This window comes from Manihot esculenta, chromosome 10 (genome assembly GCF_001659605.2).
Source record: "Manihot esculenta cultivar AM560-2 chromosome 10, M.esculenta_v8, whole genome shotgun sequence".
Classification (NCBI taxonomy): Eukaryota; Viridiplantae; Streptophyta; class Magnoliopsida; order Malpighiales; family Euphorbiaceae; genus Manihot; species Manihot esculenta.
Window position 1 is genome coordinate 11,734,192 of NC_035170.2, and position 21,536 is coordinate 11,755,727.

The 21,536-nt window shown below is 39.7% G+C and overlaps 1 protein-coding gene across 1 annotated transcript; it reads left to right on the forward strand.

The window, feature by feature from the left end:
* The first annotated feature begins 13,659 nt into the window (after window positions 1-13,659).
* Window positions 13,660-15,232, forward strand: LOC110625298 (60S ribosomal protein L8). Its single transcript, XM_021770910.2, has 2 exons — window positions 13,660-14,195; window positions 14,744-15,232. The coding sequence occupies exons 1-2, from the start codon at window positions 13,756-13,758 to the stop codon at window positions 15,087-15,089; spliced, it is 786 nt and encodes a 261-aa protein (XP_021626602.1). The 5' UTR covers window positions 13,660-13,755; the 3' UTR covers window positions 15,090-15,232.
* Window positions 15,233-21,536: the final 6,304 nt, after the last annotated feature.

A 21,536-nucleotide genomic window follows, 5' to 3' on the forward strand; every position in this document is an offset into this window, starting at 1 on the left:
ATTAGTTCAGTTGATTGTTTGTCACAAGAATGAAAAATTAGTGATGACCTAACTTTGGCAAATATGGGTGAGAAGATGCAAGTGAAGTTTGATAAATATTGGGGAGATCCTGATAAAATGAACAAATTTATTTATATTGCGGTTGCGATGGATCCTAGATATAAGATGGAATTTATGGGTTTTGCACTTTCTGCTGTGTATGGGAATGAAAATGGTTTGTATTTAACACATAAAATTAAATCAGTTGTGTATGAGTTGTTTGATGAATATAAGAGAATATTTGCTAATGAAAATGCAAACATAAATGATGGTCATACACATTTAATTGCAACTTAAAATTTGGATGAGGAAGGATCAAAAAAGAGATTAAGGATGTAATACCCGGCTAGAGTCCAGCATCGGAATTCTACTTTCCGGTGGCATCTCGGATGTCAGAACCCTCTAGAAGGGTAGTAGATATGTTTTTCTAAAGAATTTTAGTATGTTTTAATGTTTTAAGGGTAAAAGGAAATGAGTTTTTTCCTGAATCCTAACGCCGGTAGCGGTCCTGATTTTCAGGGCGTTACAAAGGATGAATTAGGGTAGTCAATTTTTGAAACATAAAATTGAGATTGGAGAAACTAAAAATAAGTCAGATCTATATTACTATCTTAATGAGAGTATTCAAGTGGTGGATGAGAATGATAAATTTGATATATTACTTTGGTGAAAACTTAATTCTAATAGGTTCCCTATTCTTTCCCATATGGCTAGAGATATTTTAACAGTTCCTATCTCTACTGTTGCATCAGAATCAGCTTTTAGTACTAGGTGTAGAGTACCTGATCCTTTTAGGAGTTCTTTGACCCCTAAAGTTATTGAAGCTTTAATATGTGCACAAGATTGACTTCAAAAATCTCATTGTCATAAGTCCATTGAAGAACAAATAGCAGATATGGAAAGACTTGAAGAAGATATGTAGAATCTTATTTAATTTTTTATATTATTATTGGCTTAAATGTTTCATGCTTGATAAATATTAAATTATTTTTCTCTTATTTTTTTCAGCATTTGCAAATTGTGAGGTAAGTAACAGTGCTAATGAAATCAATCAAAACACTGTCAATTTGGATGGTTGATATAAAATGGAATGATTTCAAGATAGATCCTTTTTTTCTTATTATTATTGAATTGATTTTGACAATTTTTTGTAGCTATTCTAATATTTTTTATGCTTGCAGGTGAAATATCAGTTCAAGTTTGAAGAATATAGTGGTTGGAGACTTGATGGCAGAAATGGAGATGTCTTTATTGTTTAATTTTGTGCTCGTTCAGTAGAATCTTATTTAATTTATATTATTATTGGCTTAAATGTTTCATGCTTGATAAATATTAAATTATTTTTTCAGCATTTGCAAATTGTGAGGTAAATAGCAGTGCTAATGAAATCAGTCAAAACACCGTCAATTTGGATGATTGATATAAAATGGAATGATTTCAAGGTAGATATTTTTTTCCTTGTTATTATTGAATTGATTTTGATAATTTTTTGTAGCTATTCTAATATTTTTTATGCTTGTGGGTAAAATATTAATTCAAGTTTGAAGAATATAGTGGTTGGAGACTTGATGACTTGATGACAAAAATAGAAATGTCTTTATTGTTTAATTTTATGCTCGTTCAGTAGTTCGGATCATGTAATTTTAGATTTTTGGATTATGTAACTTTCTTTATATTTATATTGCACTATAGACTATATTTTATATCATGTATGAATATGATGTGTAAATTGTAAAATAGTAGAGCATATTATTATAGTAGTAGACTAGAGATATTAAATTTTAATTTTTATATTGTTTTATGATGATTATTAATTTTTTATTCGTAAAATTTAAGATTAAAACACTTCAATTGAATTTTAGAACACTAAAAATCAATGATAAAAAAATTAATGAAAAGTCTAAAAATCAAGTTAATCGATCGAACCGACCGAATCGAATCGAACTAAATCGATTCGATTCGATTATTTCTTTTATTCGGTTCGATTCAATTTTGAATCAAACCGACCGAATGCTCACCCCAAATAACATGCTCTTATTGTACTTAGTCCTTTAAAGGTAAACTAGTAATGACAACAAACTATAAAAATAGGCTAGAGGTAAAAGAGGGACAATACCAAATTGCCTATAGGAACCAATAGACTCATCCAAATATCGAGAAAAGGCATAATAAAGCACTAACTTGGTCACTAACCATATTTCATATTTGAATGGAAGATGATTAAGCACTGTCTTAAAATATGACGGATAATATCGAAAGACATGTCATAAAATACAACAAATAAAATAGAAAAATGGAAGTCTTTTATACCTAATAGAAAAACTTTATATAATTTATGTTTAAAATAAAACCAAGAAATGAGAGGTTTGAAAATATGATGTCGAACACGAATCAAAAAATGCAATGTCTTCGTTAAACTTATCTAATTCTGTAACAGCCACAAGACCCTCAAATAGTTGGGCAGTTCTCTTAGAGTTGATATGAGCCTATGCTATTGGCAGCAACTCATATAAGCAAACCTAGAAATCCACACAGTTGAACTCTACCTCATGAATAGACTTATCCAAAGGCCGCCTTCGAAAGAGTATTAGATTATTATCTATTACCTAAGGACTCTCATCTAGGAACTAAGCAAGCTGCCCCCTATAAAAAACATCAAAATAAACACATTAATTTCTAAAATTTTATTACTATTTTTTTCTTCATATTGATAATCCAACCTTAATCTATCACATACCTGTAACGACCCGAAAATCGGACCGCTACCGGCGCTAGGATCCGGGTCGACTTAAGGCCGCCGGGACCCGTAGCAAGCCTAACATACATCCTGTGAACCTGATTAATCCCATACATGATCAACAACATACATAAAAATTTAAAACTTTTCTTTCATACATTCTATCATACACTAAACTCAACCTGTGCATGCACTGAACATTGCCATAATTATAAACTTGACCCCTCTGTGGGATCTCATCAATGCCCCCAATGGGTGGCATAACATGTGTTGAGTTGGCTAAACATCTTTATTCATAAAACATCAAAGATCATGCATCAAAAGGGATTGCAATAAACTATGGTCAAGCACACTTCTAACCTTAATATCATTACATTACATATCTATACATCATTATACAATCTGTCATGTCCACATTCTAACTATTACATACATAAGACTTCATTACTCTTCTTGACTTCTTTGTCTAACCCGTACCTGCAAACCTGGGGAATTTGGGAGAGGGGTGAGCTACTAGAGCCCAGTGAGCAGAATAATAAAACATTTGAAACATATGATAACATGAAATGCATCACATCACAGCTAATCACATCAAGGATGAATTTGTCACCAATAGTCCTCTACATGGTCCAACTGTGCCAGGGGCGTAGAATGGGCCTCACTAGTCTTTCTCTTACATAATCATAACATAGCATGACATAACATTCCATAATGCCAGGGGCGTAGAATGGGCCTCACTGGTCTTTCTCTTACATAGTGCCAGGGGCGTAGAATGGGCCTCACTGGTCTTTCGTACCGTATTATCATCATATCATAACATACGAGGACTAAAGGATCATTCAACATTCATCCACATCATCAACATATTATGCAATGCAACATATTCGTGATTTCTAATGCAAACAACCTAAAATATCTCATGGCATTCATGATGCGTGAATCATGCTAAAACGGGTTTATTTATTTAAAAGCATAACAGTTATTCCACTCACCTCTAGCTGAAGCTCTACTGACTCAGAAGCAGCTGAACTCACTGCTGGGGTCCTCGGTTCCTCGGGTCCGAACCTACACAGGTGGACTCAAATGAGGGACCAACCAAACATGAACATAACTCTAAACTACTCCCCATAAACCCCCTAAAACATCATGAAACAATCATGCAAAACATGTAAAAGAAGGCTGGACAGGGCACTTTCGGCGGAAGGTTCAGCGGCCGAAGTCCCTCCAGAGCCGAAAGTCAGGCAGGTTCGGCGGCACCTTCGGCGGCCGAAACTCCCAAACAGAGGCGAAACTCATGCATGTTCGGCGGCACTTTCGGCGGCCGAAACTCCCAGACAGAGACGAAAGTCTCCTTTCGGGGGCAAGCTTCGGCAGCCGAAGGCTGCTTCCACAAGAGGGTTCGGCGGCCGAAAGTCCTTTCGGCTGCCGAACCTGGTTTCTCCCGAAGGGCAGAAACTTGGTTCAAACATGCACAAATGCCTCAAACTCATGCCATCATGCATTTGCTCAACCAAAACATGCATACAAGCTCCTAGGGGTCTCAAACTACCTTAAACCCCAACTACAACACATCAAGCAACACAAATCCAACATACATTGCTCAAAACATAACATAAACTCAAAAACCTAACTATAAGCTAAACATGCATTCTACCCCAAAGATCTTCATAAAACTTACTTAAAACATAATGTAAGCTAGAGATCGACTCTTACCTCTTGAAGATCGAGAGTAGAGGCGATCTAACTTGGAGTTGGGAGAGATTTAGCTCCCTGGGCCTCCAAGTCCAAAACTTGCTTAAAACTTGAAAATCTTCAAAGGAAAGCAAAAACTTGTGAAAATCTTGAAAGATCTGGAGGAAAAGACTCAAGATTGGTGAGGAACGGCGGAGAACTCACCTTGGCCGATAATGGGGAGAAAAGCTCACCCGTTTTCGGCTAAGGGACCCTTTTATAGTGGCTGGCCAGGCCACGTTCGGGGGCCGAACGTGCCTCCGCATGCATGCCATGTTCGGTGGCCGAACTTGAGGTTCGGCGGCCGAACCTGGACTTCTCTCACTTATGCCTTCGGGGGCCTAAGGCTCACCCAAAATGCATGCATGTTCGGAGGCCGAACTTTGAGTTTCGGCGGCCGAACCTGAGTTTTCCTCTTAGGTTGTTTTCATGCAAAAACTCATTTTCCTTTTCATTTAAAATCATCAAAAACATTAAAACATTTTATGAAAACATGGTTTTACCCTTCTAGAGGTCTCTGACAGCCGAGATTCCACCGGACGGTAGGAATTCCGATACCGGAGTCTAGCCGGGTATTACATTCTCCCCCCCTTAAGAACATTCATCCCCGAATGTTCCTCAACTAGCACATGCAAGGCATACAACATAACATACACATAAGAGACTAACCTTAGAAAAGATAAGGGTATTGCTGGAGCATGGACTCCCGTGTCTCCCAAGTGCATTCTTCCATATTGTGGTGGTTCCACAAGACTTTCACCATCGAGATTTCCTTGTTTCTTAGCTTTCTGATCTGGGTGTCTATGATCCGTACTGGCTGCTCAACATAGGTGAGATCCTCTTAGATCTCCACATCAGGCTCACTAAGAACCTTGCCCGAATCTGACACGAACTTTCTCAACATGGAAACATGGAAAACCGGATGGATTCTTTCCATTGAAGCAGGTAAATCCAGCTTGTACGACACATTCCCAATCTTTTGCAAGACTTCAAAGGGTCCGATGTACCGTGGAGCCAGTTTACCTTTCCACCCCTTTCATTGGAGACACCTTGAGCAATACCAGATCCCCCTCCTGAAACTCTACCTGTCTTCTGCGGATGTCTGCTTGCAGCAGTCTTGATTCTTTCTCTGATTACGGGTACTACCCTGTTGGTAATCTCTACTAGCTCAGGCCCTGCCAAGGCCTTTTCTCCAACTTCCTCCCAGCAAACAGGTGACCTACACTTCCTCCCATATAAAGCTTCATATGGAGCCATCCCGATGCTAGCATGATGGCTGTTATTGTAGGCAAACTCCACCAAAGGTAGATGCTGCCTCCAAGAACCGCCAAAATCCAGCACACACATTCTAAGCATATCCTCTATGGTCTGGATGGTCCTTTCTGATTGTCCGTCCGTCTGGGGGTGGAAGGCAGTACTGAAATCCAACCTAGTACCTATGGCATTTTGCAGACTCCGCCAAAACCTGGAGGTGAACTGGGGCCCTCTATCAGACACTATTGAAACAGGAACCCCATGCAGCCTGACGATCTCATCAACATACACCTGCGCCAACTTGTCCACAGAATAGCCACTCCTAACAGGGATGAAGTGAGCAGATTTGGTGAGTCTGTCCACAATCACCCATATGGAGTCTAATCTGTTGGACGTCGCCGGTAACCCCACTACGAAGTCCATAGCTATGTTCTCCCATTTCCACTCTGGAATAGGTAGCGGGTTAAGTATTCCAGCCGGCTTCTGATGTTCTAGCTTCACCCTCTGACACACTTCGCAGGCTGACACAAATTGTGCCACTTCTTTCTTCATAGCTGGCCACCAATAGACCTTCTTCAGATCTTGATACATCTTGGTGGCTCCGGGGTGAACGCTGTATCTTGCATTATGAGCCTCTCTCATAATGTCTCCTTTTAGCCCTATGTCATCTGGTACACATAAACAACTCCCATAGCGGAGGATCCCCTTGTTGTCGAATCTGAACTCACTGTCTTTGTCTGACTGAACAGTCCTGGCAATCTTCACTAACTCTGGGTCCTCATGCTGTTTCTGAGCCACCTGCTCCAGAAACACGGGTGCCACTCTCATCTGGGCTACCAAAGCACCTGTACCAGACAACTCCAACTGTAGACCTTCACCAATGAGCTTGTAAAACTCCTTCACCACTAGTCTCCTCTCTGCCGTGATGTGGGATAGACTGCCTAGTGACTTCCGGCTTAGGGCGTCTACCACGACATTCGCCTTACCCGGATGATACTGAATCTTGCAATCATAGTCACTCAGCAGCTCCACCCATCTCCTCTGTCTCACGTTCAAATCTCTTTTGACTCAGGATGTACTGCAGGTTTTTATGATCTGTAAAGATCTCACATTTTACCCCATAGAGGTAGTGCCTCCACATTTTGAGTGCAAAGATTACTGCTGCCATCTCAAGGTCATGTGTGGGGTAATTCGACTCATGCTTCTTTAGCTGCCTCGAAGCGTAAGCAATCACCCTCTCATTCTGCGTCAGCACACAACCCAGTCCCACACGGGATGCATCACAAAAGACTGTAAAGTCCTCATCACTAGATGGCAGAGCTAAAACTGGTGCTGAAGTCAACCTCTTCTTAAGCTCTTCAAAACTCTCTTCGCACTAGTCGGTCCACAGAAACTTTTGATTTTTCCTGGTTAGTCTGGTCAGAGGAGCTGCTATTTTCGAGAAGTCCTGAACGAACCTCCTGTAGTAACCTGCCAAACCCAAGAAACTCCTAATCTCCGTCACTGAAGTGGGTCTAGGCCAGTTAGCCATAGTTTCTGTCTTCTTGGGGTCCACCTCTATCCCATTCTCTGACACTACATGCCCCAAGAACGAAATGCTCCTCAGCCAGAACTCACACTTAGAGAACTTGGCATACAAGCCATGTTCCCTCAAGGTCTGCAAAACCAACCGCAGATGATGGGCATGCTCCTCTGCATTCCTGGAATACACTAAGATATCATCTATGAAGACAATAACGAAGTGATCCAGGTACTGGCTAAACACTCTGTTCATAAGATCCATGAATGCTGCAGGGGCGTTGGTTAACCCGAACGGCATTACAAGGAACTCAAAATGCCCATATCTGGTCCTGAAAGCTGTCTTTGGCACATCATCTTCTCTGATCCTCAACTGATGGTACCCCGATCTCAGATCTATTTTGGAGAAACAAACTGCTCCAGCTAGCTGGTCAAATAGATCGTCGATCCTTGGCAATGGGTACTTATTCTTGGTAGTGACTTTGTTCAACTGCCTGTAGTCGATACAAAGTCTAAGGGATCCATCCTTCTTTCTGAAAAATAAGACTGGAGCACCCCAAGGTGAGGTACTCGGTCGGATGAAGCCCTTGTCTACCAGCTCTTGCAACTGTTCTTTCAATTCTTTCAACTCGGCTGGAGCCATTCTGTAGGGAGGGATAGAGATCGGTCGGGTTCCAGGCATCAATTCTATCTCGAACTCTATCTCCCTAGCAGGTGATAAACCTGGCAGCTCGTCTGGGAAGACGTCTAGAAACTCTCTAACCACTGGCACCGAGGCGGGTTCTCTAACCTGACTGCTAAGCTCTCTCACATGAGCCAAATACCCCTGACATCCCCTCCTAAGCAACCTACGAGCCTGAAGAGCTGATATCAGACCTCTAGGTGTACCCCTCCTATCTCCTCTGAAGACTACCTCTGACCCATCCTGACCTCTGAACCTGACTACCTTGTCCCTGCAGTCCAAGGTAGCACTATGGGTAGATAACCAGTCCATCCCTAGAATGACGTCAAAATCTGTCAAGTCTAGAACCACAAGGTCGGCGGAAAGGCATCTCCCCTCAACAAAGACTGGACTGCATTGGCAGACTGACGCTGCCACTGATGGGTCACACTTGGGTCCACTGACCCAGAGAGGACACTCTAACTCAGAGATCATCAACCCCAACCTCTGAACGGCTCTCGGAGCAATAAAAGAATGAGATGCACTAGGGTCCATCAAGGCATACACATCTGAACAACCAATGACTAAGTTACCTGCCACCACGGTGTTAGATGCATCTGCCTCCTGTTGAGTCATCGTGAAGATCCATGCTGGAGCTGATGAACCTTCACCTCTGAAACCCGCTGAAGAAGAGGCTGCCCCTCTCCCTCTGCCTCTGCCACTGGCCTGAGTCATGGCTGGAGCTGCTGGCTACGCTACACTGCCTGAAGCTGTCTGCTGGGACTGAGCCATGGGGACTGCTCTTGGACATTCTCGAGCCATATGCCCCTCCTGACCACATCTGAAACAGGCGTTCGTCCCAAACCGACATACTCCCTTGTGTGGCCTACCACACTTCGCACAAACTGCGTTATCCGCACTAGAGCTTGAGCCACTCCCTAGTCCCAGACTGGACTTAACCTTGTTCCAAAACTTGTTCTTCTTCGACTTCTTGGTGGTACTGCTCCACCTCTTGCTGCCTGAAGCTGCTGCACTAAAAGAAGAAGAGCCTGGGGTCTTAGAACCAGAAGACTGTGCCACTGACTGCTTAACTGTCCCCTGAACGATGGCACTGGCCTCCATTTTCCGGGCCATATCCACTATGGCATGTAAGCTCTCCCTATCTGCTGATTGGATCAAGGAGGAATATCTGGAGTGGAGTTTCATGATATACCACCTTGACCTTTTCTAGTCTGTGCCAAGGTTTTGCCCTGCAAATGGCAACAACTCCAAAAATCTGTCTGTGAACTCCTCTACACCCATCTCATCAGTCTGCCTCAACTGCTCAAACTCTATCATCTTCAGCTCCCTTGAACTATCTGGGAAAGCCCATTCTGCAAACTCGTTTGCAAATTCCTCCCAAGACATGCTATCCACTTTCGGGTTCACATAATTCTTGAACCACTCTCGTGCCTTCTTGCACTTAAGTGTGAACCCAGCCATCTGAATGGCTCTACTATCATCAGCCCCAATCTCATCTGTGATCACCTTGACCCTCTCAAGATACACAAACGGGTCATCCCCTTTTTCATACTGGGGAGCACCCAACTTCATGTAGTCGGTCATCTTGACCTTGCTCCCACTGGCTAAGCGAGGTCTAGAAGGTTGAGTAACCGGGGCTGCTGGTTCTGTAGGTGGTGGAGGTGGTGCAACATTTTCTGAGGTAGGGTTTGCTGGATTTGGATAGTAAGGTGGGGGTGGATACATTGGGTATTGTGAATATGGTGGGTAGTAGGGTGGGTATGGCATCTGTGTGGGATAAGGGCTAAAGCTATGGTAATCCGATGTGCCTCCCATCGAATACCCAGGGTTTTGTGAGAAGGGTGGGTAGTAAGGTGGCTGAACAAATCCCGAGGCCTGAGTGCCTCCTTGGGATTCTCCCATTCCTTCTTCTGACATGCTAAATCCCAGACTGCCATCCCTCCTCTGCTCTACATCCATATCATCCCCCAAGTCCTCTGACGCTCCTCCCTGAACTGTTCCTCTGACTGATCTGCTTCTACCCAGATCCAAAGACCTTCTAGGGTCTCTTACTGCTCTTTCTCTATTAGACCTACTAGACATTGCCCTAGGCAATGTAGGAGGACGGGCGCTCATGCTCTCATCCTCAGGTGGCACTCTAGTCAATCGTGTAGATCGACGAGTTCCTCCCATCCTGTTTTCTGAAAAACAGTACACATCACATAAACATTAGCATCATATGGTTCATGTGGGCACACATGAACCCGCATCACACATCATAGCATATCATTAATGCACATGCATATCATCATGGCATTTCACATCATCATGTAAGACAGGACTTCATATCCTATCCTAGTGGACATGACCTTCCTATTGTGCTTGACCTTCTATAACATCTATGAGCCCGACACTCTAGGTCCGACCATATGAACCTAGGGCTCTGATACCATTCTGTAACGACCCGAAAATCGGACCGCTACCGGCACTAGGATCCGGGTCGACTTAAGGCCGCCGGGACCCGTAGCAAGCCTAACATATATCCTGTGAACCTGATTAATCCCATACATGATCAACAACATACATAAAAATTTAAAACTTTTCTTTCATACATTCTATCATACACCAAACTCAACCTGTGCATGCACTGAACATTGCCATAATCATAAATGACCCCTCTGTGGGATCTCATCAATGCCCCCAATGGGTGGCATAACATGTGTTGAGTTGGCTAAACATCTTTATTCATAAAACATCAAAGATCATGCATCAAAAGGGATTACAATAAACTATGGTCAAGCACACTTCTAACCTTAATATCATTACATTACATATCTATACATCATTATACAATCTGTCATGTCCACATTCTAACTATTACATACATAAGACTTCATTACTCTTCTTGACTTCTTTGTCTAACCCGTACCTGCAAACCTGGGGAATTTGGGAGAGGGGTGAGCTACTAGAGCCCAGTGAGCAGAATAATAACACATTTGAAACATATGATAACATGAAATGCATCACATCACAGCTAATCACATCAAGGATGAATTTGTCACCAATAGTCCTCTACATGGTCCAACTGTGCCAGGGGCGTAGAATGGGCCTCATTGGTCTTTCTCTTACATAATCATAACATAGCATGACATAACATTCCATAATGCCAGGGGCATAGAATGGGCCTCACTGGTCTTTCTCTTACATAGTGCCAGGGGCGTAGAATGGGCCTCACTGGTCTTTCGTACCGTATCATCATCATATCATAACATACGAGGACTAAAGGATCATTCAACATTCATCCACATCATCAACATATTATGCAATGCAACATATTCGTGATTTCTAATGCAAACAACCTAAAATATCTCATGGCATTCATGATGCGTGAATCATGCTAAAATGGGTTTATTTATTTAAAAGCATAAGAGTTATTCCACTCACCTCTAGCTGAAGCTCTACTGACTCAGAAGCAGCTGAACTCACTGCTGGGGTCCTCGGTTCCTCGGGTCCGAACCTACACAGGTGGACTCAAATGAGGGACCAACCAAACATGAACATAACTCTAAACTACTCCCCATAAACCCCCTAAAACATCATGAAACAATCATGCAAAACATGTAAAAGAAGGCTGGACAGGGCACTTTCGGCGGCAGGTTCGGCAGCCGAAAGTCCCTCCAGAACCGAAAGTCAGGCAGGTTCGGCGGCACCTTCGGCGGCCGAAACTCCCAGACAGAGACGAAAGTCTCCTTTCGGGGGCAAGCTTCGGCAGCCGAAGGCTGCTTCCACAAGAGGGTTCGGTGGCCGAAAGTCCTTTCGGCTGCCGAACCTGGTTTCTCCCGAAGGGCAGAAACTTGGTTCAAACATGCACAAATGCCTCAAACTCATGCCATCATGCATTTGCTCAACCAAAACATGCATACAAGCTCCTAGGGGTCTCAAACTACCTTAAACCCCAACTACAACACATCAAGCAACACAAATCCAACATACATTGCTCAAAACATAACATAAACTCAAAAACCTAACTATAAGCTAAACATGCATTCTACCCCAAAGATCTTCATAAAACTTACTTAAAACATAATGTAAGCTAGAGATCGACTCTTACCTCTTGAAGATCGAGAGTAGAGGCGATCTAACTTGGAGTTGGGAGAGATTTAGCTCCTTGGGCCTCCAAGTCCAAAACTTGCTCAAAACTTGAAAATCTTCAAAGGAAAGCAAAAAATTGTGAAAATCTTGAAAGATCTGGAGGAAAAGACTCAAGATTGGTGAGGAACGGCGGAGAACTCACCTTGGCCGACAATGGGGAGAAAAGCTCGCCCGTTTTCGGCTAAGGGACCCTTTTATAGTGGCTGGCCAGGCCACGTTCGGGGGCCGAACGTGCCTCAGCATTCATGCCATGTTCGGCGGCCGAACTTGAGGTTCGGCGGCCGAATCTGGACTTCCCTCACTTATGCCTTCGAGGGCCTAAGGCTCACCCGAAATGCATGCATGTTCGGCGGCCGAACTTTGAGTTTCGGCGGCCGAACCTTAGTTTTCCTCTTAGGTTGTTTTCATGCAAAAACTCATTTTCCTTTTCATTTAAAATCATCAAAAACATTAAAACATTTTATGAAAACATGGTTTTACCCTTCTAGAGGTCTCCGACAGCCGAGATTCCACCGGACGGTAGGAATTCCGATACCGGAGTCTAGCCGGGTATTACAATACCCACCATTATTCCATTAATTCAAGCATAGAAAATAATAGAAGGAGTTCAATTTTAGGTTTGATTTCTTCAATAGTGAGACCTTCATGCTTGCAATGGCACCAATATCCTATAGGAGAAAAAGCTTGCTTACACCGGATCTCTAATAGCTTTTTTACAGGTAGATGTGGGTCCTTGGTTGATGATGAAAGGAAATAGTGGCTAAACTGGAATGAAAGTTAGTTGAGGGAGATGGGTCAATGATTTTTATGTTCTTTGTGAGTCCAAGATAGGTGAAGACTAGTTTAATGTGTGAAATTTATAGTGGGTGTTTTGTGATACATATTTTTTGTTTGATTAAATGTATGAGAGAAGCACCATTTTTGAATGATTTTGATTTTCGTTCTTTATTATAGATTTAAAAAATATTTCTTTATCGTGAATGCAAGACATAGTGATCGTTTTTATTTAATTACTTCTTTTTGATAAATAATAATAGCACATTGAAGCTTTTAGTTGATAAACAAAACTTATTTTATCAGCTTAAAAAATTAGAGTTCACTAGTATAAAATTGGGAACTATACCCAATTCAACCTATAATTACTTCAACATATGTGAAATGCTATTCTAAAAGCCACCGATCTTTTTTTTAGCAGAATTAGATAAAGAATATCATAATGTCGATATAAATTGTCTTTCAAATTTCATACATATAGTATTCCGTATTTATTGCTGTACAAAATGGAAAATGAATGTGAACTCAACTTTCGAACATTGATTTGCTACTTCACAACCTTTATAGACACAACTGTTTTTTGTTAGAAAACAAAGATGAAAGTCTAGATAAACAAATTCGACTAAAGATACTCTGTGAAAATAAAAAATGAATTTTCATAATTAATAGTGAAAACAAAAATAAGAGGGGGGAAAGATACAGGCCATAGCCCACAGCCCAAATAAAAAATCAAAGCCGCCAAAGCCCTAATTTCATGCAAAAGACTCGCTTCTTCTTCACAAACCCTCACTATTATATAATCTCGCAACCATTTCCACCTCCGGCTCTTCCCTTTCCATTTCCTAGCTGCCGCTACCTATTCCTTCATCAAAATCCTCTCAAAGCCTAGATGGGTCGCGTTATACGTGCCCAGCGTAAGGGTGCTGGTTCCGTCTTCAAGTCCCATACCCACCATAGGAAGGGTCCCGCCCGCTTCCGCTCCCTGGACTTTGGGGAGCGCAATGGATATCTTAAAGGAGTGGTCACAGAAATTATTCACGATCCGGGTCGTGGCGCGCCGCTCGCCAGAGTAACCTTTCGCCACCCATTTCGTTACAAGCACCAGAAGGAGCTATTCGTTGCTGCTGAAGGGATGTATACTGGTCAGTTTGTGTACTGTGGAAAGAAGGCGAATTTGATGGTTGGAAATGTGTTGCCTCTGAGATCGATTCCGGAGGGAGCTGTTGTGTGTAATGTGGAGCATCATGTGGGTGATAGAGGAGTCTTTGCTAGATGTTCCGGGGATTATGCTATTGTTATTAGCCATAACCCTGATAATGGAACTACCAGGTAATCTTGCTTGAACCTTTAATGTTTGTTTTGGCATTGCTTTTAGTTCTTTTAATTGCCCTTTTAGTTCAGTAACGTTAAGGATGAACTATATATTGGTTTGAGCTTTTTGAATTTTTGTGGAACATAAATTATCTTCCAAGTTTGATCTCCATTAATTTCAAAGAATATTATCTTGTTATTGCTATTTCATGTTTTGTTGCTGATTTAAGCTTTTTACTTTAGATGTATAGGTCAGATATTAGTTTTAAGATCCATCTCCTCTTTTTCTTCAAGGTACTTGTGAGATGTGCAAGTTTTTATTGGATCTAAAATTGTTGCATTTTCTTGTATTCAGAATAATTTGAGCATCCTGGATTAGATCTCCAAAAGTAGGCGACTGTGTTAATATCTTAGTTGAGATTGAACTTGGAACTATTTTCAAGACAGCCACCATTGAGTTTTATAGCTGCAAATTTAATTGTTTCTTTGGTCTGATGCATCTACTGTCTTTTACCATTTATGATTATATATTTTTTTCTGTGTGGCTGTTGATTGTGTTTGTTTAGAATCAAGCTTCCTTCTGGAGCTAAGAAGATTGTGCCAAGTGGGTGCCGTGCTATGGTTGGTCAAGTAGCAGGTGGAGGCAGGACTGAGAAACCTCTATTAAAGGCAGGAAATGCATATCACAAATACAGAGTCAAGAGGAACTGCTGGCCCAAGGTTCGTGGTGTTGCTATGAATCCTGTGGAGCATCCTCATGGTGGTGGTAACCACCAGCACATTGGCCATGCCAGTACTGTTCGCCGTGATGCACCTCCTGGACAAAAGGTTGGTCTTATTGCTGCAAGGAGGACTGGTCGTCTCCGAGGACAAGCAGCTGCCACAGCTGCAAAAGCAGACAAGGGTGCTTAAGGAGCATCAATATTTGGAGTTCCCTCATGTGGGTACCTATAAGCTTTGTTTTTTTAAGTTTAGCATTTGTTTTTGTAGCTGGAATATTACATGCTTTGTATTTTGATAAATGATACGAATTTTGATGATTTCAGTTCTGCTTTCCTGCTGGTCTAGATTTCTGATTGATTTGAGATGTATCAATATTTTCGTGCTGGTTTATGTTTCTGAGAAGCAGCTTAGGAATAATTCTTATGGTGCATTATTTGTGATTGGATCCTGTGGAATTCATTATGATAACTAGTCGAAATTAATTAGATTAGTTGTAGGAACAGGCTACTTCTTTACTGGCCATACTACAATGGGATATTCTCAGTGACTTGATCCAATTAAGATCTAGATGTACGTAAACTCGCGGTTGTAGTCACTTGTCTGTTAATTTATGTGGAAATTAGCTTTTGTTTAATTTGACAGAGTTCTTGTGCTTATATGAGTTGTTTGGTTCTGATTTCTTCTATGAATTCATTAACCAACCCAGCCCTTTAATACTTGTTGGTAGAGTTTTTGGAGTTTAAAGGATTTTTTAAAATAATGTATAATTAAAGCAATTTAAGTATTTCTTTACTTTTGAAAGGTAAAGAATTTCAAAAAAATTTCACTTTGTAGACAGATGAGGTTTTTCAATAATTTTGCTGTCTGTATAATTTTAAAAAATTTATTAGTTAGTTTTTTATATTTTTAAAAGTTATTAATTAATCTATTTAAGAGTATTTTAGATTTTTTTAAATATTTAATTGTTAAAATTATCATATTATTTTTTAAAATATTAAAGATATTTTAATATATTTTTTAAAATTAAAAAAATTAATTAGTGAATTTTTTATATTATAGCAATTAAATAATAATTTTTTTTAATTTTTAATAAAAAATAAAATTATATTTAACAAATATATTTAAAGTAAATAAAAATTAAAGTATATCTTTTTATTTAAATTGAAAATAAACAATCAAAACCTGAACCTGTTTGTTTAGCCAATTTTTCATAATTTAAGCTAAATTAGAAAGTTTAGTTACAATTTTAGTCCGTTGAAAATGATAATAAAACACAATGACGCGAATTCTCATTTAGCAATAATATTTTAATGTGAATCTGTATATATTTTAGTTAAGCTTTGACGCAGCTGGCCAATTTCAACCCATTCTAGAAATAGTGTAATAGTATGTGGCTCTTCAAATAGCATTATTATTATTATTTTTTTTTTGTTTTTTTTTTAACGTGGGACTCACTTGAAACAACAATGTTTTTGGTTTGATGCAAAAACAGTAAGGGTGCGTTAATGTCTGTTTTTTTCTCCAAAACTTAAAATAGTTTTTTTTTATTATTTATTTTTTAAAAAATCGTTTTCTTAAAATTGTTTATATAAAAATAAGTTTATAAATTTTTATATAAACATAAGTAGTAAACTATTTTTTTAAATATAATATTTAATAATAAAATAAAAATACAAATAATTTTATAAATGATTGTATATAGAAATCAACAATAAATTATTTTTATAAAGTATATAATATTATAATAAAAAAAATTATTAGTCGGTCTCTGTAATCTAAAAAAACTCATTGGTTAGTTTTTCGATTTTGAAAAATACATTAATATGTTTATGAGATTTTAAAACCTCTACTAGTTAGTCCCTCCGTTAATTATAATTGTTAAGTGTTGTTAAAATAAAAAATCATTATTTAGTTCGGTGCAAAAACTCACGGATTAATTAATTGATAATATAATAATTAATCTCTCTATTAATTTTAGCCATTAAATATTATAAAATTATTTAAAATTTATTCAATACGAAAGAAATAATTAATAGATATTTTTACAAAATTGAGGGATCAATTAATAATTTTTTTCATATAGATTAAATAGTAAAATAATTAATAGTTAAATTAATGAAAGAAATAATTAGTATATTGTTTAATAACTTAGGAATTTTTTAATTTATTTTTTAAAATTGAAAGACCAACTAATTAGGTTTTTAATATCGCAAAAATTAAATAGGAAATTTATTTTTATAAGAAAAATTTAAAATTCACTCAGAGAATAATTAGTAAACATGTTTACAAAACTAAAAGACCAATTAATAAATTTTTCATAATATAAGGACTAAATAATATAAAATTTAATAAAGATGTCTAATTAGTAAATTGTTTAATATTTTAAATACATTTTAATATATTTTTTAAAATTGAGAAACTAATTAATGAGTTTTTCTATTTTATATAGATTAAAAAGTAAATTTTTTTATAATAATAAAATAAAATTATATTTTATAAATTAATTAAATGATTGTATATTTTAAAAAAATGAATTTTCTTAACGAAAATGAAAATTTGAAACTGATATTATACAACGGTTGTCTAAAATAAACTCTGAGGTATCATCATAAACTATGAGCTATCACCATGAAACATGGTTACGTGACAAGATTTAATAAGTAGGAAACCAGTCCTATTTTAGGAAAGAAAGACCTGAACATCTTAAACAATCGGTTCATCATCAAAACTCGCTCTCCTCTGAAGAGGTCGAGTTTTGGCATAGAGTTACCGTTAACAGGCATAATCCAACGGATTCATATTACGCCTGTAATCACGGGATCTCCGACCAGTTAACCTGGCGGGATACCTTATCAAGCAGCTGACCACGTTATCGCCGAATTATTAGGAAATACCATATTTATCCCTATCTTCTTACAATATAAAAGGGAAACGATCACAAAAATAAAGGTACACAATTCTCTTATGCAACTATTCTCAAGCTCTACATTCACCATATTCTCCAGTTTACTGGCTTGAGTGTTTGACCTCACGTTTTCTTTCTTGCAGATCTAACCAATCACAGTACAACTCTATTTTCGGCTGCATCATTTGGTTCCACTATCGAGAGATTCATTGAATCCTTATTGTTCATTTGGATTAAAGCCAATCTCTTAGTTCTTTTCTTTGAGACAAAATTCTCTCCTGTCTTTCTTATGAAATGGCTAGAACTTCCCGAGCTGTGACTAAGGTTGCAACCAATGAGGGCGCAATAATTTCTTCCACCCCTGGCAGTAGACAAAATACGCCTTCAATAGTTAATGAAGCAGATCTCAACAATCTGAACAACGAGCAAATTATCCAATACATTTAGAAGTTGCAGGCTACTCTCGAGCAATATAAGGCTCGGGGGGAGGCATCAGTCATGGCTCCTAGGGCAGGGGAGGAAGCCCTGTTGACACCCTGAGGGCTCATATAGAGGCGATTAAAAGATGGTCCAAAGGGAAAGCCAAGGTCCAAGAAGATGAATCAGACGATGCTCCGAAAGGTGTAGACTGGAAGTTGGTATGGGCTGTTCAAAGATACTAGAAGGAGTAAGAGGAGGACTTCGGCTTGGATGGTGCCTCACCTCTTTCGGAAGAAATCTTAATTGAGACATTTCCAACAAAGTTCAAGCTGCCTAACTTGGATAAATATGATGGAACAACAGATCTTAGAAGTCACCTGGCGATCTTCAGGATGACTATGCAGCTTTAGGATGTCAATGAATTCGTACTATACCGAGTGTTTTCCTCAACACTCACAAGTTTGGCTTAGAAATGATACCAACATCTGAGCCCAGGTTTAATTCAAAACTTTATGCAGTTTACTATGTTATTTAAATCCAGATTTATTACTTGCATACCTCCTAAAAAACTTTTCTTTGACTTGTGGAAGATCCGCTAAGGAGAGGGCGAGCCTTTAAGGAGTTTTATCTCACGATTCAATGTTGAAGCAATATAGGTGAAGGAGTTAAATCATGAAATAGCGTGTGAAGCATTGAAGAATAACATGCAACGTTAAATTCATGGATTCCTTAATTGAAAACCTAGCCGCAACATATCAACAGTTGATAAATAAAGTCCAGAAGTATATCAGGCTGGATAACGAAATCCAAGCATTAAAAGAGGATAAAAGGGTGAACCAAAAGCTAGAGAGGTGAGGACATGAAGAAGATCATAAGAGTTATCTCGTCTCCCAAAGGAGGGATGATCAGAGTAAGTATAAGAATTATACTCCATTAAATGACTCACGGACACATATTTTAATGTGGATCAGAAAAAACGATAAGGAAGTCAGGTGGCTGTCCAAGCTCAATCCCAAGAAAGCGAAAAGATGAGACAAAACCAAGTATTACCGTGTCCACGAAGATCACAGTCATACAACGGTATTGAAAGACCAGATCAAGAGGCTGATAAAGAATGACACTCTTCGAAAGTTTTCCAAGAAGGATAGGGAAAAAAGAAGACCTGAACCCGATGAAATAACTCCCAAAACCACCCCTGATTGGATACCTGTGGGGATTTATTCATGTAATTGTGGAAGGACCTAGTGATGATTAGGGAAAATAAGCAAACTACAAAACTACAATGTAACAGTCGATCTTGTAAGCTCAGCAAAGACTGAAAAGGACTATGTAGGGTCCCAAAAGTTATTCGCCCAGGGTCTTATAGGCTGACCAAATTAGATGCCCGAGTTATGAAATATTTGTAGCTTGAGAAAATTTTATTAATAACAATTAACGAAGTATTTTTTCATATGTTGTGTTCTTTAGTGACAAGAAATGATAGGGTTGCCTTCTTCAAAAAAGATAAGGAGCATTCATGGTATGCCACAAGGCAAGTTTCGCCAGACTACAATCCGGGCGTTGGTCCCACTAATCAAGACCACAAGGCGGGTTCTGCCAGGCCAAGACACAAGGTGGATTCTGCCAGACCACAATCTAGGCATTGGCCCCACTAATCAAGGCCATAAGATGGGTTCCTCCAAGTTAGATCACAAGGCGAGTTTCAACAGACTATAATTCAGGCATTGGTTCCACTAATCAAGGTCACAAGGTGATTTTGCCAGGCCAGGTCATAAGGTGAGTAATGCCCTACCACAATCTGCGCGTTGGTCCACTAATCAAGGCCACAAGGCAGGTTTTGCTAAGGCAGGTTACAAGGCGAATTTTGCTAGACTAGAAGACCGAGCGTTGGTCCCATTAATTAAGGCATTCATGCCAAACCATAAGGTAGGTATCCGCTAGGCTCAATGACTAGGTGTTAGCCCCAGATAAATATTTCTAAGGCATTGGATGACCAAGCACAAGGTGGGTGTTAGACAGGCTCCGCAACTAGGTATTAGTCCCATATAAATATTTCTAAGGCATTGGATGCCCAAATATAAGGCGGGTGTCAGACAAGCTCCGCAATTGGATGTTAGTCCCATGTAAAGTTTTCTTCAAGCCATTTTATGCTGAAAGATGAGTATCCGCCAGGCCACATGCTCGGGTGTTGGTCCCATTTTAAAAAAAGGATGGGCTATTTTATGACCAATCATTAAACCAAAGACTAGGTATCATGATTAGGTGTTGACTCCTTACCAATTTTTATCAATTATTTAAGTCTGGATTGACAAATAAATGGAAGAGGGTCATGGATGAGTACTGATCATAAAAAACACGCAAAGATAATAAAGACATGACAAAAAATATTTTTCATTGAAAGCCTCAAAAGATTACAAAGGGGGAGGGATGACTTCAGGGTCTCTAGTACATCGACATTCCCTACATTTATTATATTTTTTGTTGGGGCCTGGTCAACATCATCAACCTTCCCCACCTCATGCTCATCCTCGTCCTCCTCCTCCTCTGGAAGGATGTCGTCTATCCAAGCAAAGTCCTCAGAAGAAAACCGCTTCACTAGCTCCTTCTTCACAGAATCTTGGTCCTCAATGAACATCTCTCCTCCTCGGGCCACACTCTCTTGAAGCTCAGCCTCTAGCTCTTCAATTTTGTTGGAAGCAGCCCGGTTCTCTTCAACTTGAGACTGCAGTTTTTGAACTTGGCGCTGAAGCATGCCATTAGTTCCTCAATACTCTTAGCCCGATTCTCAAAGGCGAGTTTGGAAGCATTGGCCTCACCCAAGTTTGCCTAGAGTTTGTTTACTGACTCCAGCATCTCCTTCTAGTGCCTTCCACCTCATCAACCCAAGTCTTCAGCCTCAAACACTCCTCTGACATGAGCCTTCTATCTATTTCTTAAGCATCAAACTCTCACCTTAGCACTTTGTTGTGCTCTTTGGCCACATAGGCATAAAAGGCACTCTCTAGGGCAGAGTGCATGACATTGTCAAAAAGCTCTTCTGTCTCGAGCTCATTCAAACGGCGACGGTCCCCAGGCCTCAGGGCATTCTTGATTAACAGGACGGCCATGTTCGAATCCTCAAGGAGAGAGGGTGATTGGGTTAGAGCCAATACCAGGCGCTGGATGCTGGGAGGCCATGAGGAATTAACTCCCACAGACACAGGTACGGGCTTAGTAGAAGCAGGGACTGCAGTAGAAGTCTCAAAAATTGGTACAGATGCAGAGGCATTGATTGCAGAAGACTCGGGCTGTGAGGGAAATGACTCTTCCAT